We start from the raw sequence: 27,091 nt of genomic DNA, 5'->3' as shown, positions 1-27,091 counted from the left end.
GCCTGACTTTTGCTAACGTTGCTTTATATCAGCAAAGCCGGCTCAGTGCTTTAGCTGAGGCCTCATGCCAGCCTGTTGATACACGGGCGTACATTTTAGGCTCTCTTTCTATTACAGTAACTATAAAAACATGACCAGGGCTTCTTTATTTATTGTAGATGATTTGCAGATCCTATTTGCTAAGTGTACAAGTTAAAAAAAAAAAAAAAAAAAAGTGGTTTTTTTTTAACTCTGCACTGTCAGCTTGACATAGGATCTGAAAATCAACCTGTCCTCTTCTCCAAGAGTAAAGGTCCTGCAGTTAGAACATACCTGTCAAATTTTGTTGGAGGCAGTTATGAAACAAAATGGAGAATCCAGCTTCACCTTTCTATACCCACATTTGCTCAGATGAGATAAAGGGAGTTTGGGATTGGGATGTAAACTCATTGTCTAACGAATAGCCTTGGTGATTAAGCAGATATGACTGTGACATACAGGGAAGATCTGTAGAGTAAGGAGCCAATTTTACATAATCAGCATTCTGAGTATATCTGTATTTTGGTAAATATACAACAGATTTTGATCAGCACTGATGAGATTTAAACCAGGGTGACTTTTATTACCCTTGTAATAGAATACATTTAATTGATAGATGATTTTCATGGCCATCTAAATTGGGTCCCTGCCTAGGATCTGATATTTTTCCAGTTGTATTTATTTGGTGCTTCACAATGGCTTACTAGCACTTTTATTTACTTAGAGTCTATTTTAATATACTCTTCTTCAAGGTTTTTATTGTATTTTACAGCTGCTAATTGCTTTTTGGTTCCTTAAAGGCTCTTGTTCCATAAAAATCCCCCAAAGTGACTGCTCGTTGCTTGTTGTTCCATTCTGGTATCCAAATGAGTTTTTCGGACTGTCGTCTTAACTAACCTACAATCTTGTAAGTTAAATTCATTATATTCATTTTAGCTTACTTTGTCTTTAATCAATTAAAGTGATGGGTACATGTAAATTCATGTGTAGTCTGGCATCACTGCAAAGCATGCTAGGTTTCAGTAGACATTTGCTTAATGAGATCATAGCTTAATTGGCAATTTTAGATGCCATCAGGGTGCACCAGTTAAGTGTATTTTGCTATATTGATGAAACTATTATTTCATGGCTAAATGACCATTCATTTTACTTGATTCTGTTAGTAACCTTTATTAGCTTACCTAGACTTCACTTCTCCTGAAATGGAGATGAGCAGCTATGTACTCTGGGATTATGGGTTTGGGTTGTTGGTTTTTTTTGTTTTGTTTTGTTTCTGGGGGTTTTTTGTGTTTTTTTTTTCTGTTTTTCTTCCCCTTCTTCCATTAAGTAATCAATCAAGTAAATGTTTTTTTTTAAATATACAGATTCTTTCCCTCATCTCCTTCTCTAAAAAAATTAAAATCTTCATTTGTTAGCAGAGGGGCAAGTGTACTTGTTTTGGATTGGACTTCAATGGAGTGCCAGTTTATCTACAGTTCAGTGCGCCTAAGTAAACAAAGGTTTCAGAGTTGCAGCCGTGTTAGTCTGTATTCGCAAAAAGAAAAGGAGGACTTGTGGCACCTTAGAGACTAACCAATTTATTTGAGCATAAGCTTTCATGAGTTACAGCTTTATGCATCCGATGAAGTGAGCTGTAGCTCACGAAAGCTTATGCTCAAATACATTGGTTAGTCTCTAAGGTGCCACAAGTCCTCCTTTTCTTTTTAAGTGAACAAACACATTATCGTAATTAAAATGAATGTATTCGTGTACTTGAGTCTATTTTAAAATAATAATCTACAGTAATTGAAGTCTTGGACCCCGATTATACAAGGTGTTTCCAAATAGGTTGGCTACTTGGCCCACAAGAAGCCCCATTGATTTCTGTGGATCAAATCAGAGGCTGAGGGGTTTGCTCATGCAGAGCACTCTATGGGAATAGGGGCTGAATAATAAAATGCCTATTGTAAAAGGACTAGTTCAGTAGAAACTATAGAAGTAATTGATGTTATAGGTTTGATTTTTTTTCTCCAAAATATCTCAGTGACCAGCAGTTCTCACGTATGCATTCAAAAAGTACTCAGTATGTGGTAGTTCCTGTCGTTCTCAGAGGAAATTACAGAATGCGGACCATCTTTTGAAAGTCTGGCCTTAATTGTAGGTGGTGAGCACTTCTGAAAATCTGTCTGAATACAATGCATAATTACTCTGAAAAATTTATGAACGTCACCTGAATTCCTATAGAACTCTTCCTTGAAAAACAGTGTCTCAAAGAGTACATTCTAGTCTTTGTTTCAGATTAATCCGTCTCTCTTCCAAAGTCTGGTGGAGAGAGAGATTTTTCTTCCCCACCATTTAAAAATAACTCTGCTTCAGATTTTAGGACAATTATAGGCAAATCTGCACTTTTGTTGTTACATTTATCAAAATATATCCTCTCCTTTTTTCTTAAAACAAAGAACATACTGAGTTTAAAATACATCTTTGTTAATGATAGGATAATCTATAGGATTTTGTCCCACTTCACATAAATGCTGTTGATTAACTGGGTTCGTTTCAGAGAATCATTTGATCTGTAGTCATAACAACTGAATAATTGTTTCAGATTAATACATTTACTTAATGACTGTCTGGGTTCCACAAACATATAGTATTTCTCAGACTAACTGCTTCAGATATTTCAGCAGTCATTTTTATCCTACAATCTCCACCTCTTATTCACCAGATGGATTAGAAATACCTGAACCCATGCCTTCTTTCAGTGAATGTTCTGTATTGCTAAAGACCATCTGTAACATTCCATGCCTATTATACCAAAAAAGGTGGAATTGTGGGTTTTATGGTAAAAGAATGAAATTTGCCACAGTCTTAGTGCATGACCTAATAAAGATTTTCAGATATGGGGCCATCGCCAACTCATCCCATGTGGCTATGGCAGCACTTTTAATAATTTTGTCATAATTGGCAAATAACATTTTACAGTTGAACATACAAGGGATATGTTCTTGGTTTTGCTTCAGCCTGACCTTAACATTGGTGTAAGGACATATTTTGATTGTCATTGTGGTCGTGGCACAATTTAGTCACATTTCTCTTTTTTTCTTTCAGATGCTACTTTTGTTGTGTGAAAGATGTTTGGTGATTTGGGTAATATTAACTGTACACAATAGTGAAAGATGTTAGATGACTATTGGCTATTAATAGTACTTCAATCATGTCAGAAAGATTCAAGCTTGTTTGAGAGCCAGGGCCGTCAACGGAGACATCCCTTTCACCTACTGATTGGAGCAGCGTGTGTTTTATCGGGAAGACAAAAGTGCAGAGTTGATTAATCCAGCAGAATCAAAAAGAGAGCAGATTGGATCTATCAGACTCTAGCAGAAAATTTCAGATGTGTTCATAAACTGAATGCATTTGCCATATCCACTGAAATACATAGATTAAATGATGGTGATGGTATTGAAAAAATGTTGAACAAGAACAGTGGACAGTGGCACAAATCTTGCGACATTATGTTTAACAGGACCAAACTTAAAAGGGCCGAAGGGAAAAAAAAAATCTGAGAAAGCTATGGATCGCCCTGATAAACTGCAGAGGAAATGCACACATTTAAGTGACTGACACGAAGAGCCTCCAGAAAAGAAGTGTGCTTTATTTGTGAATTGCACATACCATCAAAAGACCTCCATGAAGCTTGACATTGATAATGGAGTCTGCAGGTGTGCATGCCAGGTGCAAAATCAGCACTTATTTGCAAAACTAATCGTGGCACAAGAGGCAGAGTATCATGATCATGCAAGATGTTTGGTGTTTCCCTACAACGAAGTCCAGGAGAGGAAAACTGAACAAAGCAACACAGATGATGTCCAGTGGGATTGCTTTTGCTGAACTGATAGTATACGTTGAAGAGACAAGACTGAATGAAGACGTGGCTCCAGCCTTTAAACTAGAAGACCTCAAAAGGCTTTCTACTGCTAGGCTAGAACAGTTGGGGATGACACTGGCTGGGCACATTCACAGCACTGAATTAAAATCCTGTATCCTTTCATGCATTCCAGATCTCCAAGCACACAGAGAAGGACATATGTTCCTTGCCTTCAATCAGAATTTTGGACCTTCCAAAAAGTATGTGAGGAAGACTGTGACGAAGCAGCACTTCACCTGTCCCAAACAGCAAAAATTATATGAAGTCACATGTTTCAAATGAAAACCGAGTTTACTGGATCATTTGATCCAGGATGCCAAGCAAAATCTGTGCCTAAGTCAATATTGGCACTGATGCCCATGACATTGGATGGTCCAAACATTAAAACTCAGTCAGAACAAGTTTCCATTTATCCTGCTACCCTTACTTTTGAGTTGCAGTACATCATCATCCCTCTCCATGAAGGAACAGAAAGTTTGTACCACAGCAGAGCTCGAGGAAACACTTTTACTAATCTACATTGGTTTTGACACTTCATGCATGGACATGAAAAAGTGAGCTAATAGATACTATCTTTAAACTTGGATTGTCCATCTTCTATGACAGTGCTGGCCATCTCTACCAGCATAGCAAACAGTGCATGACAACAGTTCAAGGATGAGAATGTAGTCGGTCCTCTAAAGCTTCATGGTGGGCTGTTCACTACTAAGTCCATAGACAACATAGAGAATAATCCTAGCTCAACCACAGCGACAGATTCCTTCCATGGAACTGAGATGTCACTTTTTCAGGATCCCAGTACTCAAGACAGGGGAGTTGTCTATGGAATTCTCACCCAAGATTGTGAGACTGCAGCATCAATGAAGAAGACTTCATTGATCCTGAAGAAAACCAATGGTTCTATCCCTGCTGCAAATATTGATATCAAGAATGATTACCAGCTGGTTACACAAGCCCTGCAAGAAGAATGCTGGTGACTTGAACAAGTAAGGCAGGCAGCAAGTCTGAATACCTTCAACAGAGATCAAGATGTTTCTTAAGTAGCTTATCATGCCAGCAGACCACCAGTGCCAGACTTAATCCCCAGAAATCACGGTGCTTCTTTCACTCTTTCTAAATGACTCCAAGTCTGCGGCAATGATATGTCACACCATGGGTGTTATAAGGAATTCTGCACACCACCTAAAGTCATGCCAAGTGTCAGTGATCACTGTCTATCAGCCCCTTTTCACCATAATCAAACATAAAGGGAACCTAGCTTGCTGGGTATGCGGAGGACAAATTTGTCATTATGCTGGGTGGTATACATCTGGAAATGGCAAGTCTAAAGCAGAATGGAGATTGGCCTGAACAAGGGCTTCTGTCCATCTAACTTTTAGCCAAAGTGGCCTCCCCAGGAATGGTTGACTCCTCCTTGAAAGTGTCTCAAGTTACATGTGCTAGGCATACTCTCAAAGTAACTGCCAGCAATCTATACATCTTCCTCCAAAATGCATATACCCAGTATACCCAAGCTCTCAGGGAAGATGAGGTTTCCATGGGGTATGATAAATTGTGTGACAAGCAAAAACTAGAAAGTCCAGTGTTCCACTTCTGTCATCCCACACTTCACCTGGAACTTCTTGTATAGACCTATGTGCTGTCAGTCCACCAGGCAAACTTTGCTGTCTACATTGAATGCATTGGAAAGATGTCATCCTGGTTCTTTGTGCTGGCTCATACTAATTATGCTTGTTGGATTCCTGTTCACCTCCTAGATATGGTAAGCCTTCACACATGCATCCAGACACAGCTAGAGAGTTTCTAAAGGGGAACTTCACTATTCACAAGATACAGCATGTTTTCTCTGTAATCACACTTAACCAAGCTCATGAGGCCATAATCAAAGGGGATGGTGGAGCTGTTGGTCTCACGCAGAGTCCAGAGGTCCTTTGGCACTGGATGATAGAGTGACCAGAGGTGGTCAGATTGATAGAATTTGAAGCCACACCAGAGAAAGGAACCACCTGAAATGGGTCTAACACCAAGCAACCTGTGCAGATGAAAGGTGTTCTGGCTTCTTTTGCACGACATGTCAAAATATTTGTTGAGGTCAGAAGACATGGGTAACCCTTTCTGAGAAGAGTGTGTTGACTTAAACTGGACACCAAAGGCATTTGAGAACCTGCTGTGATTGTCTGTTAGGGAGGTTAAGAAGATCGGGCAGCAGCAGTACACCACATTTGTAACAGAGATTGGAGGACAAAGCCAAGCCATTAACAGAGCCTATCAAGTGAAATAATAATAATGGGAAATAATCTCCCTTTGTTTAGCTGACCTCCTACAAGGGAGATCTCCAAGACCAAATTGCGGCTCTCCCTAAAAAATGTTGGGGACGCCAATATTTCAGTATATTGAAGACCGTGAAAGACTTTTTTGTTTCTTAACGCATTTTAGGCTGTGTGTTTACATAAGCTGCCTTTTCAATCTTTTTGAGACACAGCAATATCCTGTTATGCATATATCAATCTGAAATGTTATTATCAAAGAAAAATGTAACTTTGTTCATGAGTAGAAACCTACAAACTTACTATGGTATTTTTCTATATAGTATTTCAGTAAATACTCCCTGGTGACATGATACAGAACATGTTAATTAATATTTTCATATAATTTCAAGCCTTTGCAATTCATTGCTTTAGTTTTTAGGATACCAGAGACCATATGAATATAAATGTACAAAAATGAAAACCCACTGGGATGTTTTCATATCATAAACAAAATCTATCAGAAAAACATTAGGAAAATGCATTCAGATTTTAAAATGTCTGCCACAGCTAGTATGGCATGAATTGGTGATTGACCCATACATGAAAATCTTCTAGGTCATGCCCTAAGACTGGCAAATTTCATGCTTTTATCATAAAACCCATAATTCTTTCCCAAATCTGATCCGCTATTAATGGAACTCTGAATCAGATGCATACTAGTCTGTAGAAATTTAAACTTCCATAGCTTTACTGGCAGATGTAGTTCTTAATTTAAAGCGTAGGAAGAGTGTATATTTTTTTTGATCTCACATACGAAAACGGTTCCTGATTGTAAGCAGAAATGTTAAAAAAGGTTAAACTAGAAGACAAAAAGATAACCAAATTGATACACGTTTTTTAATTCTCATTGTTTCTTGGAGCCTGACTCATGATTTTTAAGCACTTAGAGTTGGCAGCATTACACAGTGTTGTCTACACTACACTTTTAGGATGTGTTAGTCAGTGCATGTGTGTTAGCCAACACTTTCTAGTTATGCATCTTTAAATCCTAGTCAAGACAAATGTACAGTGCTGTCAAATGAACAAACTGAAAACATTAAAGTATTCTTTTCTCTAACTTCTTTTAGCTGTAATTATCTTCCCTGTTCCTTGTAACTGCAGTAGGTTAAAAAAAAATTTCACACTGAAACAGTATCCCTTTAATTTTAAATGTTCAGAATGTCAGATAAGACTTTGTTTATTCACTCATCTCCTATGGGTTCGTCTGTGGTTTTCAATTTCTTTCATACATTGTATATGGAAATACTTCCTAGGGGCCCAGGTTATGAAACTGGAACTTCCTCAGTTTGTTGAATAGGGTCTTGGGGCCAGATTTCCAAACATATTTAAGAGTCTGAAGATACAGACAGCTGCTTGAAGAGATTTTCAGAAGCGTCTATAAGCAGATTAGGCACCCATGTCTCATTGAAATCAATTAGAGTTAAGCCTATAACCTGTTTACGTGCTTTTGAAAATCCCACTAGGCCCTTAAATTATCTTTGAAAATCTAATCCCTGGAGACTACTGTAGCAGTATGGTGAACACCTTTTTGCTTTACTAGAAAGTGAACTTGTCACTGGAACTGCACTCCATTTTGTGGAGAAAATGCTCTGATTCTGAAAGCTACAGTATTTCGCTCTGGGGTCCACTTGTGTAGGAGTTGCTGTATTGAGACTTCGAAGTTCAATTTTCAGTATGCATTATTCCTTGATAGGGCCCCCCTTTTCACCCAACGGCCAAGTATTCTCTTTGTTGCTTGTCATCTTGGCTAGAAGGATAGGGGAGATGCAAGATCTCAAGGAGGATCTGCTATACATGTTTTTTCACAAGGACACAGTCACCCATAGATCTAATGCCAAATATCAGCCTATGTTGGTATCCAAATTTCATATCAATCAATGCACTCACAATCCAGATTTCTTTCTGAAACATCATTCGTCCCCAGGTGAAGAGAGACTTCATATGCTCGATGATGTCTGGGCTTTATTTATTTTTATTTATATTTTTTCTTTGGACAGAACCAAACTACATGCATGCTCAGTCTTCGTGGCATTTGCTGAGAGGGTTAGTGGTCAATCAGTATCATCACAGAGACAATCCAGGTGGATCTCAGACTGTGTTACTCTAGCCAATAAAGACCCACCAGTGCAGTTAGGGATCACTCTACCTGTGCTTCTACAGCCTGCTTTGCAGATGTCCCCATTTCTGAAATATACAGAGCGGCAACATGGAGTTCTGTCCACACATTTATTTTCCGTTATTCCTTGGTGCAAGCCTCGAGGTAGGATATAGACTTCAGGGGGCGCTCCTATGATCACTCTTCAAGTAGACCTTCACTCACTTGCCTCCTGGCTTTCAGAGGGCTACTTGCTGATCACAAAATACAATCTGTGTGGACAATCAGTCAAAGAAGGAAATACAGTTACTTATCCAACACTAATAGTAGTTCTTCAAGATATGTTGTCCACACAGATTCCACGTCCTGTCCTCCGTACATGCTCATCAGAATCTTATACCTGGGATTTTTATTGGCAAAGGAACTGAGCATGGGTGGAGGATGCCCTATCCCTTATATCCCCCACTACAGGCAAAGAGAATGTGTGAGAGGCACAGAGAATGTGTGAATAGCCCCAATGGACACTGCTTTTGAAAATAATTTGATCTTGTATGTGTGGGGCACATGGGCACCAAGAGTGGTATCTGTGTGGACAATACATCTCAAAGAACTGCAGGGTAAGGGTAGGATAGGGTAAGTAACTGTATCTTCTAAAGCTGGCAGTGATGGAACAATTTGATGTACTTAGAATAACTATTAAAAGCCTTAAAAAGAAAAGGAGGACTTGTGGCACCTTAGAGACTAACAAATGTATTTGAGCATAAGCTTTCGTGAGCTACAGCTCACTTCATCGGTTGTACTGCTTTTCTTTCTGCGGATACAGACTAACACAGCTGTTACTGTGAAACCTGTCATTATTAAAAGCCTTGGCATGCATATCACCAATGGAAAGCCTAGTGCAATGAAAATGTATGCTTAGAATGAACAACTTCTACAAACTTGCTCAGCACCCTTATGGTTCACTTTCACACAGCGACTGTTTCTTTAAATAAAAAAATGTAGCTGTGGTTTGTGGAATGCTTTATACAAAGTGCTAATAATAAAACACCTCCGATGAATAGTTGTAAAATTAATAACAACCTTACGTTTATTTCTATATCTTTATGGTCAAACCTTTGTTTTGACTAATGTAACAAGATATTTTTAAATAAAGCCATGCAGATCCATTGCAAGCGGTCTTTATGAGCTAAGTCAATCAGTGATGGGCTTATTAGAAGTGAAGATATCACTAGTTTTATATTTAATTATAATAATGGAATTGTTATAATAAAGTACCATTATCAAATCAATGCCAGCTTGACAAAAAAAGGATCTGTTATCTGTGTTTAAATCTGTTTTTACTCTGTGACCTTGAATATGATTTAACTTTTTTTAAAGGATAAAATTTAGTATTCGTGAAAGTGGGGGACAGGTATATATCAACATTTTACCTTGTAAACTCTTTTTTAATCAGTGCACTCCATTACTGATTTAGGCTCTGATCCTACAAATACTTATGCATGTGTGTAACTTTACATACTGTGAATATCTTCATTGATTTTTAATGGGACTACTCACAGTACGTAAAGTTAGGATATGCTTAAGTCTTTGCAGGAGCAGGACTTTACATCACTCCTAAGTTTGGCCTTGCATCAGGAAAGCACTGAAGGATGTGCTTAGCTCCCATTGACTTCAAATGCACATGTGTGTGTCAGTCCTGTCCTGAATAGGGATGCTGTTCTGAATTGGGGCCTGTAATCTCACAAAAACTGTCATTTGTGTGCTGGTCTCTGAGTATAATTGTGCCCTGAGCCCTTCCAAACTTGTTGAAATTGTTCCTATATCTAAACTCTTTGAACCTACGGTGACAGAGGGTTAGAGGCTTGTGCATTAACCTACTGTGCCACCTACAGTAACCCCTCGGATAAGAATTTAGCATGAATCATTAAGTTAATTGAATTTTGCAGACGTTGTACCTTGTCAAACTGATATTGACATTCAGAATTAAAATAATTTGATTTTAAGAGATTTATTAGATGCTGAAACTTTGTCTCCGAATGCTGTCTGATAACAGTGAAATGCTACAAGAGCTCAGTCTGTGTTTCTCCTACTTTTTTTGTTCAAAGTGAATATAAATGGATTTCTTCACAAGCACAGTTTAAAGACATCTGCTGTTTCCATCTTGTCCATTTAATAGGCGGTAAAGAGTTTGGAAATCTAGTAGCACTTCTAATATAGGAACAATATAGAAAAATACTTTTTTATAAAAAGCCATCACACGATGAGATTTTGGGGTTTCTGCAACATGTACTTTCACTTTAAAGACAGCATGAACATTACTATGTACCGTGTAATAGATACGGTAAACAGTTTATATTGAGTTTTCTATTTCTCAGATGTTGTAAAGCTCATCAATCTAGTGTTTCACATTTTGTGGCATGCATACTATAAATGTTCTGACCTAATGAATTCTATATTACTGGCAGATTATCCAATTTCAGCTCTAGCAATGAAGCAGTGTGATGATTTGGGTGATCTATCTATACAATTTATAAATTCAGGTTGATACTATAAAGTTGTGACCGAGAAGATGGTTCTGTCATTGAATGTCTGTGTAAATGTGGTATCCGCCATGGGCTGGCAGGGGGCTGTATCATGTCTCTGCCAGACCAGTGACAATGTTCATTAGAATTTAATGACTGGACAATAGGCATGCTGAAGAGGTTGCCTGAGTGGAGAAACTATTTTTTTCCAACTTCCTTCAACAAGTGCTGGGGGCTTTGAGAGTGGAAAGTTACCAGCAGTGGAATAAAGGCATCAAGGTAGTGATGCTAGCCTTTAAAATGAATTCACAGGGTTGAGAGAGATGGGAGGTTCTTGGCAGGAAAGGGAGGAAGGGCACATTCCAGCCAAGGTCCGTGACAGCTGAGGGAGAAGGTTCCATGTTTCAGAACACAGGCCATGTACTGCAGAATGGATGGCTTGGATGGCTCCAGGTGACTCTGACCCCAACCCAAAGAGCGCTCTGGAATGATGAGGAAACTGAGAAAGGGAAATAAATACATGTAAAGTTTTTTTGTATTGATCTGTGTATCTCTTAAAGAGAGAGAATTCTGTGCAGTGTCTGTGCATTTCATATGTTACAGCTACCATGTGCCCCCTTCGAGAGAGAAATCAGAAGGCTCATACTTTGTGCTCGAGTTCTGGGAGAGGGTGTGTTTAAGCTATGTGGGAAGTCTGGCTGAGTCAGCACTAGTTCTAGGGGCTGGACAGAGGGCCTTGTGTATGGAACTCTTAGGCAGTGCCAGGTGGAACTGCACCCTGAGAGCATGTGCAGAGCCCCTAAGACAGCAACAGTGCCCAGTTCAGAGTCTTAAAACTCACAGGATCCAATGGCTAGATTCCCTCAGTGGTCTGGTGAGTGGTCAAGAGGGGGATTTTCAATGGGAGTTGCGCCAGGCAGGACATCTGGATTAGTGACCTTTTATTTTCAGTGTATTTGCATTGTTTACAAATCAGTGAGATATTTGTCACCTTGAACTGGGTATTTGGTATTGTGGGATCACAAAACCTCAAATAGTGTTTTCAAAGTCTAGTGTCCTGACTGACTTAAAACATTACTCCTGAATACTTGGTTCTTAAGTAATTTGATTTTTGAAAGGTTTCATGAATATAATGAATGTTTAATGATGTATCGATGTTTTGCAGTGACTGAACTTAAGTGTTCAGCATGTGAGTGGTGTTGCAGATTCCAAGGCAGCTATGCGTATACATCTCAGTAACTGACTTGTAACAGTCTCAACAGTTCTAGTACAGCATCTTTCCATGGGATGGTGTTTTTTTGATATGAACAAAAATCCACTAGGGATCTGATCGATGCCACTGTCTTTGTGTGATTGTAATCTAACTACAAGCCTGTTTCTAAATAAGCTTCTGTGACACAAGAGCCCCACATTTTGGTCCTGATCCTGCAAATCCTAACTCAAGTGAACAGCCCCAGTAAAGACAAAGACCATGTGAATGAAGGTTTGCCGAGGGGGCCCTTAATCTCTATTGGATGAAAAAAAAGTTTGTGTAACACACATCTGTTCTGTTCAGTAATAATTATAAAGTTTCAGTGTTACTTATTCAGAAAGTCACCTGCCTGTGCATGTTAAGCGTGGGCTTGGCTTGCTTCTGTGAAAGCTGATCGTATGTGTAAAGTTAAACATATGCTTAAGTGCACTTCCTGCATCGAGGCCTCATGCTGTTGCTTTCTTTTTATATACTGAAGTAAGTACTTTGGTTTGGACTTTGAGTGTTTACATCAGCTTTTCATTACTGTGCCAATTGATTGCCTGTCATGTGTAATGATCACCACATAGTTTCCAGAATAAAGGTTCATTTTAAAAGTACAGTACAGTTAAAACTTTAAAATGTAAACCTCCTTAACTATGTGATTAATAACACTTCAAAAACGAAGAAAAAAGTAAATGAACAGCACAACCAGGCTTAATTTTTTTAGGTCTTTAAATTTTAATAATCTAACTTTTCACTATTTTTGCTGTTTTCTTTAACATTTCTTTAAACAAAGAAAATAAACTTAGTGGGTTTAATTTTTGTTTCTAGGGAATTTCACTGGTTCTCACGGATAAATTAAATTCTGCTATATTTGGGTTGTAAATATTGTAAGGGATGTTTGCTTTTAAAATGAAATTACAGTTTCAATAAAAGAGGCTTGTATGGGGCTCTGGTTTTGTAAACTTTTTTTTAAATAATATTTTTCTTTTATAAACTCTACATTTTGAACAAAACTTGATCTGATAGTGAACCTTTATATTGTGGCTTAATATTCTACGAACATTTTGTCAAAATACTCTTAAGGTATTTCTGCAAAGTAAATATAAATTAATTGTATACTGCTTCTGAGAACAAAAGCAATATTAAGTCAATTTTTAAGTGTGGGATTTTTTAATGAACAATTTATTTTTAAGTAGTATAGCAATACTTTTTGGATGACTTTAGAAAAATCTATTTTAAATTGGCTTAAATATACGGGGATAGAGGGAGGGTTATATGAAATATTCATTCCTATAGAAATAAAATTGGTATTTCTAAAACTTCTTGAAACCCAAGTAAACATAAATTGTTTTCCAATGTATTTTTTGGAAGAGATAAAAAAATAGAGAGGGATTAGGGTTTTACTTTATGCACTAAGATGAAGGGATATTTGGTGGGGAATAATTTATAATAGCCTTCAGATTTAAATAGATAATTAAGCTCAAGTTTTTATTAAACAGAACAAAATGAAGCTGGTATGAGAGCAGAGAGTTGTATGTTTTGAATTTATGTAATCCTCAGGTAGCCAGTGTCTCCAAATTTGTGGAATGCAAATTCATTACAGATTGATGCACTTGGCCTATAATTGTCCTAGGGCTGTTTCTGCTTCTTGCTGACATACTGTGCTCCCTTAAACCAATGACTCTGCTTCCTGCCCAGTCTAGTGCTTATCCCATATCCCTAAAAACAGCTATATTTGCACTTTTCATGGTGTATCCCCTTCCTCCTAACTGTTTATACATTTCAGCAAATGGATGACTACATGTGTGGCTGCTGCGTCATGGAATGGCTTCTGTTACAGTTTTGAGGGCCATATTTTGGAACACTGAGTTCTTTCTTGGGCAACAGTGTATAAGGAGTCCTAGAGAGCGGAAAATAACAAAGTTAGCTTCTTAGAAAATGAAAACTAATAATACTGTGTATGCATTTCAGATTAAGTGGGAGGAAGCTCGAAACAAGTAAAATTGAAAGAGACTTGGGTGTGATAGTGAAGAGCATATTAGACAAGAGTATGTATACTGAACAGCAAAATTATTTTGGCCACCTGTGCTGCCATACTGCTTGGCAGAGACGTGTAATGGATTAGGGAGGCAATAATCAGTGTCTAATCTGTTCTGGTATGATCTGGAATATTAAATTGATTTCTGGAGTCCTCATTACTAGAGAGATGTTAAGAAATCAGAGGATTATCAGAAGGGAGCAACAAAAATTATCAATGGACTAGAGGAAGTATTAATTAAGTTAATTTGCCACGATAATTGCCTGGCTAAGCAGTGACTAATTGAAGACCAAGTAATGGTCTACAAAAACATCAAAGGTATAAATTTTATGGATGGAGAGAGATTACTTTGGGTAGTACAAGAGCAGGGTTTTGATAGAAATAGTGAGGTAAATATCAGAAAATACTTCACACCGGTGTGATCCATCTGCTTGAGCTTAGGAAATGACACTTCAATCTGGACCCAGCAAAGTACTAATAAATGTACTTCAGGAAACAATCCTGCATTGGAAGGACAATTGTTCCCTAACTTTTCTATGGTGCAGATCACCTCCGAATAGAAAGTGTTTCCTGGAAAATCTCCTCTATCCATCATGTCTGCATAAATCACCACCTCTCGTTTACAATCAAATAACATCCTGTGGCAACTATGGCAATTGTTTATAGGAAAAGTAACATTAAGAAAGTATTTAATGTATGTAATATAATTTAGTATCTGGAAAAAAGGTCGTGAAACCAGCACCATTTGAGCACCAGCAAGTGCTCTGAATACCATCCAGGGTCCATGTAATTAGAGGTTGACTAATGCTCTAAAGCATGAAGGTTTATATCCCTTTCCTTTGCATGCATGTCACGTGCCCAGAGAACTTTGACTGAAACAGGTTAATCTGCAAGAATCCGGTAAATAGATACCAAAGGAAACCACTCCAGCCTGTTTTGTGTTATGAATACTTTGAAAATAGCTCTGTTGCTGATGTTTGAAAAATGACGTTTTGGTATTTGGCAAACTTATAAAAAAGCTGCAGCAACCTAGATCTGTTATGAATGTTTCTGAGATTGTCCAATGGCTAAAGGCTGGACTCTGCAGGGGAATGCTTCAAGGGAACTCAGAGATTGGGATGCTCACCAGCTTGTTTAGGTCATCTGAGGATCAGGTCCAGTTACATTGCCTGTGGGCATTCAGGAGCTCTTAGGATCACACAAACCACCAAAGGAGCATTCCAGTGTTGACCCTGATGTTCAGGGACACAGTCAGTGACTTTGCAGGGGCTTCATGCAGGTGCTGGGGCCCTTCCGCTCTCATTTCAATGCAGGACTAGGGTCTGAAATACGAGTTGCTCCAGTTGTTGGAGGCAGTAATTTTGGCACTTCAGATTTTTCCATTTTTACTTTCTTGCAAATTCCCAGTTTAGCCAGATGATTTTTCCTGGACAAATTTTGGCAAATGGTAAAAAACAGAATGTATTTTTGTGGAGAATTCTGGTACTGTAATAGCTATGGACTGGTGAACATTATGTCACTCATGTCATCACTACATGGGATTCCAAGCTGCTAGTCTGAGAGATGCAATTTAGCTGCCTAATTTAAATGCACCTACTACTGCAACACTCTGCTCAGTTTTAATTAACTCTGCGAATAAGGAAAACCCCCCTATTTCTTTGAGTTGTTGATGGAAAATTCATTGGTACTAAGTGTGAAGATCCTCTGGCAAATGGGGACTGTCTCAAGAAAACTCCCCACAAGTTCCTTTTTTAATAGGGAGCTATGGCAAATATCACTTGTAACTTCTCTCAAGCTCTTTATTGCCAGGAAGAGTTCCATTTTAAGTAGACTTCTTTCAATAACTTACTTATACTGCTTTGTCAACGTTAGCCGTGATACTGGAGGGTTATCTTTGAAAATAAAAATGAAGAGAATTTTATTCTTTTTGTTCAGAAACACTGAAGGGAGCAACTGTATTACTCTTCCAATACTTTGTAACACCAAGAAAGTGCCTGATGGTTGTGTTTTCAATAAGCAATAAACATTTAATTTCAGCTGCAGCAGAGCCTTGTGAGGCAAGGATGTCAGCTAACTGACCTAGAAAACAGAGTTCAGTTTATAGTTTTAAATAACTTTTCTAAAACATATCTCCATAGCTGACATCCTGCTTCAGTGAAATTTTCCTTTTGTAAACTCTTCATAAATATCTTGTTCTATCGTTAACAAAATTCCTTTGTACTGCAGGTTAAAGATGAATATCGTGCTTTAGTCTTGGTTCCATAACCTTTTTCTTTATTTGTGAGCCATAGGAAATTTTTACTGATGCTAACAGGCTAGAGATCTTTTTCAGGGGTGGGGAGTTAAATGGGAGTTAAAATAAGGGAATTTAACATTTACTGTGGTTAGAGCCCCAAAATGATGCAGCTACCATCAAAACATGGCACATGAGAAGTTATTTATTGTAAAATCAAATCCATGTATTTTTGTAAAAAAATATTTAATAAAAGGCAGAATATAAAATATTCCCCTTGCTGTGCACCCATTCTTTTATCAAGATGGGGTATTTTGGGGGGGTGGGAGGGAGGGTGAAAGAGAGGTGGTCAGGTGGTGGAGAAACTGTCTAGTCACCCCCAAAAGTGTGGAGGACACTTTCTCACGACAGCAGCCACTCACTTTCTCTCTGTGTAGCCTTCTCCCTCTAGCATACCCAGGGCAGCAACCACATTTTTGTTGGTTTAACTGACTATACCACCAGTGAGAAAATGAACCAGGAATAGGATTAGAGGGAGGAAAATGAACATCAACAGGAAGCAACAAGATTTAGTATAGGTGTTCCAACTCCATGACTCTGCCGGAATACACACTGGTGGGTGTGGATGCCTGGGAGGAACTGAGTAGATTGGCCTTTCGTTACCAGTTTAAACACACATGCACACACGGTCGTTTTATCAGCTAGGAAGTTTACAGTATTGGAATAAGAATAATGGAGCCCCTTTTTCACAAGGAAAAGATTTCTTTTGCCTATCAAACCTCCAAAGCTTAAGTTTTTTTTTTCCCCTGCAAAGTGTAACTCAAGTAAGGACAACAGCATTTAGGGCTTGTCTACACAAGGAAAAAGTCTGCAAGTGCTGGTGTGCACCAACTACTCCCCACTAACTCCCTGTGTGGACACTCTTAATACATACTGAGTGCCTTTGTGCGTATTAGCTTAATGCACTTTGGAAATGTACTAGGCTAAACCACTCAAGGACACCCCTAAAGTGCAATAGGAGTGTTTACATGGGGAGTTAGTGCGAAGTAGCTAGTGTGTTTTTAATTCACACTTTAGCTTACTGCACACTAATTTCCCCATGTAAACAAGGTACTATGGAGATACGAGCCTTAGAAATACCTAAAATAGAACTGATCAATCTTTGCAACATTCCTATGAAGTAAATATTCCCATTTTACTGATAGGAAAACTGAGGTAAAAAAGCTAAGTGATTCACAAATTTAAAGTCTTGCTTCTGCAAGGTACTGAATCCAATCCAATAAGGCATTTAAATAAGTGCTTAACTTTAAGCAGTTATATGTTACCATTGGGCCAGATCCTCAGCTGCTGAAAATTGGCTATGCCCATTTGCACTAGTTTAGGAACTGGCCCACTGACTTCAGTGGGGTTCTTATATACTTTAGTACCTTTTTTGAGTCAGAGCCCTAGTGAGCTATGTGATTATCATTTTCCTAAAAAGTAGCAATTTTATTTTGAAAGTGTTGGGCCCTCATAGGAAATGTTATAATAAAGTCACATTCAAATTCTCTCAGACTTCAGACTCATGGGTTTACCACATTTGGTGGCTGTGATTCCAAAGTTTATGTCTATTTTAATGAAAGTTATGAGCAGTAAAGAAAGAACCATGTGCTACTAATTAGAGAACAATTTTAGAGACCCAGGAAAGTATTATTTGAAGGTTTAAACAGCTTAGTCTTTTTATTAATTCTGTATGATCAGGCCTGTCACTTTTATGTTGAGTGTCTGTGTACCTAAGAGAATTGATACTTTGCTTGAAACATGATGATGGCATCCTGAGGAGTGGCTTACTGCACTGAAGTCTGAAGAAGTCAATTCACTGAAATGTTTTTTGAAGAGCAACCACTCCACATTTTAACAGTGTATGGTGTTCTCCTTACTCCATGACAATAAATGTTCATAATCTCTGGCTGGTTGGGATTTGCCCCCTTAGGTGCGGAAGAGACATTCTGTACTGACAACTGTTCTTTTGGGTTGATATTATTTGTAGAGAGGAACCTGATACCAAGAGCTCCATTTTCCACCTTATTTTCACGAACTGATGGCTATGAAGCAGACCAAATAAGTTAAAGCAATATTGTGTTTTATCCTCCCAAAGAATATAGAGGAAGGGTGTGCACCGGGTGCTTATAATTCTTAGTAGAAATATTCAGTTTTTAATTACATTTAGAACAGATTACAAAACACATTTTCTTTTCTATTTTTTTTCACAGCAGCTTTCCAGATGTGAAAGTTAGCAAACGGAAATCACGTCGCCCCAAAACACCAGAAAGTGGTCAAGTACTTCCCAGGAGTAAGCGGCGGAAAAACTAGCAATACGGTCACCTTACCTCTAAGCCTATGCAGTCAACTGGATGCTGTACGACATTTCCATACAGACTCCTTATTTGTTCCCAGCAGATTTGGAGCACTTAAGAATTTAAAGCACTGAAATTCTGTGTATTCATATCATTTAAACGGCCTTGAAATAATGGATTTACTTTGTTCTTTGCATTAGATGTGTTTGCTTACAATACCAGAGGCCATTTCACTTTAAGAATGGACATACAGTATCAGTATCTTTCTATAAACATTTAACTCTTCTGCCCATATTTTTAGCATGGCAGATGTAGTGTATTGTGGGAAAAATGGTTTTTATCATTTAGGACCCAATTTTGACAGCTTTTTTCACACTGAAGAGCAGTTTACTCCACTAATAGCCCTCTTGAGATCAGTGTGACTAGTTGTGGAGTAAGTTGTTGCTTAATGGACAAGACTAGCACCTTACAAAGGACAGCGTGTTGTTACACTGCGTCAAGAGTAGAGCACAGACCAAATTGTAATGCAGTCCCAGTTGAATCCCTACTTTCCCCTTTCTGAAAGTGGGGAAGCAGGCTTTGCTCGTTCATTTTCTTGCACTGCTTACTTCCACTGTGCTGGCTCAGTTGGCTGGCTGGTGCACTGTGGGAGGCAGAGACACAAGATTGACTCCCTATCTACTGGTGTAGGAGAGAGGATGTAGCTGCCTGATGGTGACTCCTCTGTATGGGGTGGTAGGGGATACATAGGCCAGCTCACAGTTGGGACCAGTGTGAATAAAGGAATCAGAATCTGTCCCTTAACCATTGCATAAATAGATAAACAGAAGCCTGCATTTAAAATGTCTACATTTCTTAGGAATTACTGTACAATGTTCAACATGCCACCAGGAAACAAACCATACTGAAGAATAATATAAATCCAGTGACCTTTTGTATTGTCAGCATTTTATCTTAAATGTATGTGGCACTTGGGATCTATTTGCATTGGCATTAACCAAAATCCTTGCCTTTTTGAAATCATAAGGCCGATGATACAGCAGGGGGATTAGTATATTTGGTTGCTTTGAAATAATTTGATTTTGCAGGTGGTATAAATATTTCATATTTCAAACCATTTCAGTCCCAAAGCAATATGCTGTGTGAGAATGTATATTTGTAAGGTTATTCTTATTCCTTAGTAATCTTTCATTATTTCAATTTAACCGTTAAGTTAAAATTGGAGATTCTATGGTTCTCAGACTTTAATTATTCTAGCTGTGAAATTAATATTAAAATGTATATACTCTTATTTTTAATAAAGTTAGGAGTTTTCCTAGTTTAAAGGAATACAAGAAAATTAAAGGGCCTTATTCCTTTAAATAGGATGAACACAGAGAAAACACATCCTCTGTGAATTTAAAAATAATCAAATTTAGTCTTAGAAAGCAAAGTCTGCACTGGTCATGACTTGTCTTTGTGTTTTGTATGACACACAAAATCCAAAAACTAGTTAAGGTGGAGAGTTCTGTGAATTTATATTTTAAAATACAGTTTTGAGGTCTGAGATTACACACATGCTTCTACTGGGCATATTGCTTACTATCGGGTATTCCCATTCAACCCATGGTATTAAACAATAAACCTGGTCCAATGGGCATATTTGCAGTTAGTGCAAACTGTCGTAGCACAGATAAGAGATTGGATGTTACATTTTTCAATTAAAGCAATCACTTTGGGAGAAGGTAGCTACTAACTCCACTTATTAGGTCATTGTATTTTGGTTCATGTCAATTTACAGAAGCAGGATGTAAAATCCATACAATTATATAGAGAAAGATAAAACTTGTATGTAGGTCAACATCTCTTGACTTAAATGGAGCTATGACAGTTTACACCGGCTGAGGATGTCCTCAGTGGGTTTGCAGACATGGTCCTTGGGTTTTTTTTTTATAGCCCCATTTTTACAACATGTGGGGGTTAATAAGGTACTTTTAAAAAAAAAATCAATATGATTTTACTCACTGCTAGGCATGGACAACTGCATCACGGAAAGTGTAACCAACACTAGCACATACATGGAATTTAATTCACAGAGACAAGTGTGAATAAAATTTGAGGAGTAACAACATCTGGGCCTTTGCATTGCTTGTTAATCTGCCACTAGTTGTGCTAACAGGAGGCTCTGAATCTGATGAAATGTCAAAGAGTATTATAGCTCTTTTAAAGTAGTGAGTATCTTTAGTTTGTTAATGTTGGTACAAAAGGCAATTGTTTAAGATTATAAATTGTCAACTTGTTTTTAAAGCTATGCATTTGCAAAGTTGAACACATGAGGATGTAAACCAAAAAACTTCCTTTATAAAAACCACTGTATCTTGGTGGAATTGGATCTGTTAGATTTCCTGTTCATGGTGTGTGCTCCAGATATCACTAGTACACGAGGTTATTTCTGTATACTCTGCAGCCAGTTTTGGAAGCAGTCGCCCTGAAACAGTGAAATGTTTAAGACATAATATTTTGTGAAAGTTAAATACATGGCAAAGTTCAGGATATTCTAGGAAAATCATGTGAATGATTGAAGGTTCTGTTCCAGAGATCTATTCTCTCAGTACACTGTGTTCCCTGAGCATCAAAATGACCCTATGTCTTTCCATACATGATGGAAAATTAGAAATCATTAAACTAGAGTGATGTCATTGCAAGCAATACAGTAAGATAGATAGACATGAAATAATTAAAAGAAGAAATCTGCTGGTTAGTGTTTTTATGTTTTTGAATTTGTTTTCATTGCTGATAGTTTTAATTTTTTTATTTTGTGATACTGTCTGCTAATGTCTTTCTAATAAAACTACAAATGCTTCTGCTGTGAGACCCATTTATTTCTTCTTTCCCCATTGTAAGACTTTATGGGTACTTCATTTCCCTTCCTTGCCTACATCTGTCACGTCTCTAGTCATTTAACATTTTGGATTTACCCTTTTTATATGTTTGCACCAATTTTGGTGACCACCACTAATTTAATTATTATTGACTTTTTACTGGAGAAAACACTGGCAAAGACAGACATGAAGTAGCCACATGGGGCATTGAGAGGTGGTTCTTAAATTCTTTTAGGAAATCATGAAAGAATTAGACTGAGCAGTAAATAAAGACAAGAATCTGTAGTCACGGAACAAAGTTAGCTCCTTGGCCTCAGCTTATTTGCTGCCATGCCCTAATAGATATTTTCGTTATAGACCTGACCAAAGTAGCAATGTTTGCAGTAGCTTTGTAGCCATGTTGGTTCCAGGATATTAGAAAGACAAGGTAGGTGATGTAATATCTTTTATTGGACCAACCAAGACCTGAGGAAGAGCTCTGTGTTGCTTGAAAGCTTTTATCTTTCACTAACAGAAGTTGCTCCAAAATTTTTCCTCGCCCATCTTGTCTCCCCAAAGCAGCAACAGAATAGAGGGTATCCATTATTACTGAATCCTATTTCCAAAGTAAGATCACATTCTAGTCCTAATTGAAACTGAAGTATATGTAGATGCTATGATTTAGGGAACAAAAATGGTAAAGTCCGTGCTTACCAACCTTCCACACAAACTTCCTCGTGGCTGGACTTTACAAAAACTAGACAAGCCATTTACAACACATACTTTGCTTCTCTACAAAAGAAAAAGGACACTAAACTATCTAAATTACTACATGCCACAAGGGCCACAACAGTGGTTTCCTTAACCCACCCAGCAATATTGTTAATCTATCCAACTATACTCTTCACCCAGCACAAGAATCTGTCCTGTCTCGGGGCCTCTCCTTCTGCCCCTCCAACCCCACAAACATGATACAGTTCTGTGGTGACCTAGAATCCTATTTTCAACGTCTCCGACTCAAGGAATATTTCCAACATACCTCTGAACAACATACTAATCCACAGAGACGTTCCTACCAAGACTACAAAAAGAAGGATTCTGGGTGGACTCCTCCTGAAGGTTGAAACAACAGACTGGACTTCTACATAGAGTGCTTCCACCGAGGTGCACGGGCTGAAATTGTGGAAAAGCAGCATCACTTGCCCCATAACCTCAGCCGTGCAGAACACAATGCCATCCACAGCCTCAGAAACAACTCTGACATCATAATCAAAAAGGCTGACAAAGGAAGTGCTGTCGTCATCGTGAATAGGTCGGAATATGAACAAGAGGCTGCTAGGCAGCTCTCCAACACCACTTTCTACAAGCCGTTACCCTCTGATCCCACTGAAGGTTACCAAAAGAAACTACACCATCTGCTCAAGAAACTCCTTGAAAAAGCACAAGAACAAATCCGCACAGACACACCCGTAGAACTCCGACCAAGGGAATTCTATCTGCTATCCAAGATCCATAAACCTGGAAATCCTGGATGCCCCATCATCTCAGGCATTGGCACCCTGACAACAGGATTGTCTGGCTATGTAGACTCCCTCCTCAGGCTCTAAGCCACCAGCACTCCCAGCTATCTTCGAGACACCACTGACTTCCTGAGGAAACTACAATCCATCGGGGATCTTCCTGAAAACACCATCCTAGTCACTATGGATGTAGAAGCCCTCTACACCAACATTCCACGCAAAGATGGACTACAAGCCGTCAGGAACGGTCCCCGATAATGTCACGACAAACCTGGTGGCTGAACTTTGTAACTTTGTCCTCACCCATAACTATTTCACATTTGGGGACAATGTATACCTTTAAATCAGCGGCACTGCTATGGGTATCTGCATGGCCCCACAGTATGCCAACATTTTTATGGCTGACTTAGAACAACGCTTCCTCAGTTCTCATCCCCTAATGCCCCACTCTACTTGCGCTACATTGATGACATCATCATCTGGACCCATGGAAAAGAAGCCCTTGAGGAATTCCACCGTGATTTCAACAGTTTCCATCCTACCATCAACCTCAGCCTGGACCAGTCCACACAAGAGATCCACTTCCTGGACACTACGGTGCGAATAAGCGATGGTCACATAAACACCACCCTATACCGGAAACCTACTGACCGCTATACCTACCTACATGCCTCCAGCTTTCATCCAGACCACACCACACGATCCATTGTCTACAGCCAAGCTCTACGATACAACTGCATTTGCTCCAATCCCTCAGACAAACACCTACAAGATCTCTATCAAGCATTCTTACAACTACAATACCCACCTGCTGCAGTGAAGAAACAGATTGACAGAGCCAGAAGAGTACCCAGAAGTTACCTACTACAGGACAGGCCCAACAAAGAAAATAACAGAACGCCACTAGCCATCACCTTCAGCCCCCAACTAAAACCTCTCCAACGCACTATCAAGGATCTACAACCTATCCTGAAGGATGACCCATCACTCTCACAGATCTTGGGAGAAAGGCCAGTCCTTGTTTACAGACAGCCCCCCAACCTGAAGCAAATATTCACCAGCAACCACATAACAAAACCACTAACCCAGGAACCTATCCTTGCAACAAAGCCCGTTGCCAACTGTGTCCACATATCTATTCAGGGGACACCATCATAGGGCCTAATCACATCAGCCACACTATCAGAGGCTCATTCACCTGCACATCTACCAATGTGATATATGCCATCATGTGCCAGCAATGCCCCTCTGCCATGTACGTTGGTCAAACTGGACAGTCTTTACGTAAAAGAATAAATGGACACAAATCAGACGTCAAGAATTATAACATTCAAAAACCAGTCGGAGAACACTTCAATCTCTTTGGTCCCTCGATTACAGACCTAAAAGTTTCAATTCTTTAACAAAAAAAACTTCAAAAACAGACTCCAACGAGAGACTGCTGAATTGGAATCAATTTGCAAACTGGATACAATTAACTTAAGCTTGAATAGAGACTGGGAGTGGATGTGTCATTACACAAACTAAAACTATTTCCCCATGTTTATTTCCCCCCATACTGTTCCTCACACGTTCTTGTCAACTGCTGGAAGTGGCCCACCTCACTTACCACTATAAAAGGTTCCCCCCCCGCTCTCCTGCTGGTATTAGCTCACCTTACCTGATCACTCTTGTTACAGTGTGTATGGTAACATCCATTGTTTCATGTTCTCTGTGTATATAAATCTCCCCACTGTATTTTCCACTGCATGCATCCAATGAGGTGGGCTGCTAGCTCACGAAAGCTTATGCTCAAATAAATTTGTTAGTCTCTAAGGTGCCACAAGTACTCCTTTTCTTTTTGCGGATACAGACTAACATGGCTGCTAATCTGAAACCTCTCTTTAGTTTGTTTTCATTCTGGGGGCCAGTTATTACTTTATGATTAACTGTCACTGGTATTGTATAACATTTGTAGCAATGCTACTTGCATCCTTGCCTACTGGTAAGTGCAGCATTCTCTTGTCTACATTGTATATCTTTCAGAATGCTTTAACGTTGGGTGGGACGGATCCATATGTTCCCCTGTTGTGCAAAAGAACACAGAGGGGAACAAGCTAGTGTAAAACAATGTGTGAAGGAGTTAGCACATTCTCTCCATGCCCCTTTCCATCAACTCAGAATATGCTCTGGCCTTTTTTTTTTTTTTTAAGGCAGTCTGATATGATAATGGCCCCATAGATTGTGTGGGATTTTTAAAAGCCCTGAGCATTGGCCTAATGCTACTTCCAGGAAAGTCAATTGGAGTTTTAATATTGACTTTAGTGGCAGCTGCAGTGGCCTGTGTTCTGTGCTTTTGAAAATCCAAACCTACATCTTCCAGTGGAGTGTTTGTGGTGATTATTGTAATTCGCTATAATTGTTCAATAATGGGAGCAGGAAGATCCTTGAGTATCAGGTGGGTCCCAACCTCTACTGGTCCCTGGGTAGGACAGGCCAGAGAGCAGTAAGATTTAATAAATTTTCTGGAACACATTAATCTTACTTTTTGCCTGCAATAAAGGGCAAATCAACTGTAATTTCAATTAATTCAAATTTCGGTGGTCCTTCCATTCATTTTAAAAGCTGCCTCAACACCCTCTGTTGTCTAGAGAACATCCAGTGAGGCCTACTGTAACTATACCAATCTAAGTAGATCCTTCATTAAAATATCCAATAGCAAGTGGAAGAAAATTAAGCAAAATACTTATACCCATTGTATAATATTACAGTAATGTTGCCATTATATTGTCTTGGTGCAGTATAAAAATAGTTTGAAGAAAATGCTAAAATAATTGGTAAACCATTGTGATGCCAGAGCCACTTTCCAAAGTTTGTCCTTTTTTTACTGCTGTGATAGAATGTGCAAAAAACGTCGACTGGCATGGTGCGAAACTCATTTGTTGGTACATTTACTGGTGAATCCAGGTGTTGGGAGATGTTGGTATGTAGTGTTCTGTTCCCGGAAAGCCTCTATTGTCAAACTAGGATTTGAAAAAAACACTGCCTAAGCTGCATGATTTAAAATGCTTAGAACCACATTCTACTACACATCTTAGGGTGTGTCTACACTGCAATTAAAACTGTGGCTGGCCTGTGCCAGCTGACTGGGGCTCATGAGTTTTGGGCTAAGGGGCTGTTTAATTGCAGTGTAGACTTCTGGGCTCGGGCTGGAGCCTGGGCTCTAGGACCCTATGAAGTGGGAGGGTCCCAGAGCCCGAGTCCAAACATCTACACTACAATTAAACAGCCCCATAGTGCAAGCCGAAGTCCACTGGCATGGACCAGCTGTGGGTGTCTAATTGCAGTGCAGACGTAGCCTTACTGATTAAAAGGTGATCTTTTCATTCATCTATTAGAAAAAAATCCCAGTAGCTTTTTCACTGGAATTCCTTGTAACAATTTTTCATCATTACTAAAATGAGTACAGCTCAGAAATAAGAAACCCTGAAGCCCTGCCTCCCTCACGCCAATTTGAAAGGTATTTTGGAAGAAGATACTATACAGTGTGTTAGAAAGAAGATCCTTCTTCAAAAATATTCTGAAAGCATGACCTGTCTGAACAAACGCTGGTGGTTTTTGGTGACTAAATACTGCAGCCTTCAAAGAAAATATTGCAGAGTACAGCGGGAGAACATCTGTTATGAGTGTTGTACACAAAAGTGAGTACTGCTTAAATGAAATGAATAATTAAATACTCTGTACAATGAAGAGATTTTTCCTAAGGTCATGTCTAGACTAGGAAAACAGCTAATGTTTAAGAACATGGTAGCTAACAGGTTTCCACTAATATGTATTAGCTAGTGTTTTTGAAAACTAGTATAGTTAGTTGGGTCTCTTTAAAACATATTAGCTGCTTTTAGTCAGCACCGGGAGACAGCCTACAGCTTTAATGCCACTGTTGGGTGCCCATAAGTAGTTGTTAATGCTTAGTAATTGGTGTAGAGGGATAAAGCTACTGAAACCAGTCGGAGAACACTTCAATCTCTTCGGTCACTCGATTACAGACCTAAAAGTGGCA

General features: G+C 38.8%; 1 protein-coding gene across 5 annotated transcripts in view; it reads left to right on the top strand.

The window, feature by feature from the left end:
• RAD18 (RAD18 E3 ubiquitin protein ligase) overlaps nt 1-21,543 on the top strand; it is a 130,231-nt gene extending 108,688 nt beyond the window's left edge. For 2 of the 5 annotated variants that reach the window (XM_077822455.1, XM_077822453.1), the window contains exon 13: nt 18,609-21,543. In XM_077822455.1, coding sequence (XP_077678581.1) covers nt 18,609-18,708 — 100 coding nt within the window. In that variant the 3' untranslated portion in view covers nt 18,709-21,543. Of the gene's footprint in view, nt 1-818; nt 926-3,105; nt 3,220-18,608 lie in introns of those variants that run through there. The other 3 variants (XR_013346690.1, XM_077822454.1, XM_077822456.1) reach the window with 3 other exon arrangements.
• Nucleotides 21,544-27,091: the final 5,548 nt, after the last annotated feature.

The sequence above is a fragment of the Eretmochelys imbricata genome, chromosome 7 (genome assembly GCF_965152235.1).
Source record: "Eretmochelys imbricata isolate rEreImb1 chromosome 7, rEreImb1.hap1, whole genome shotgun sequence".
NCBI classification, from domain to species: Eukaryota; Metazoa; Chordata; order Testudines; family Cheloniidae; genus Eretmochelys; species Eretmochelys imbricata.
This window is presented reverse-complemented; position numbering and strand designations above follow the sequence as displayed.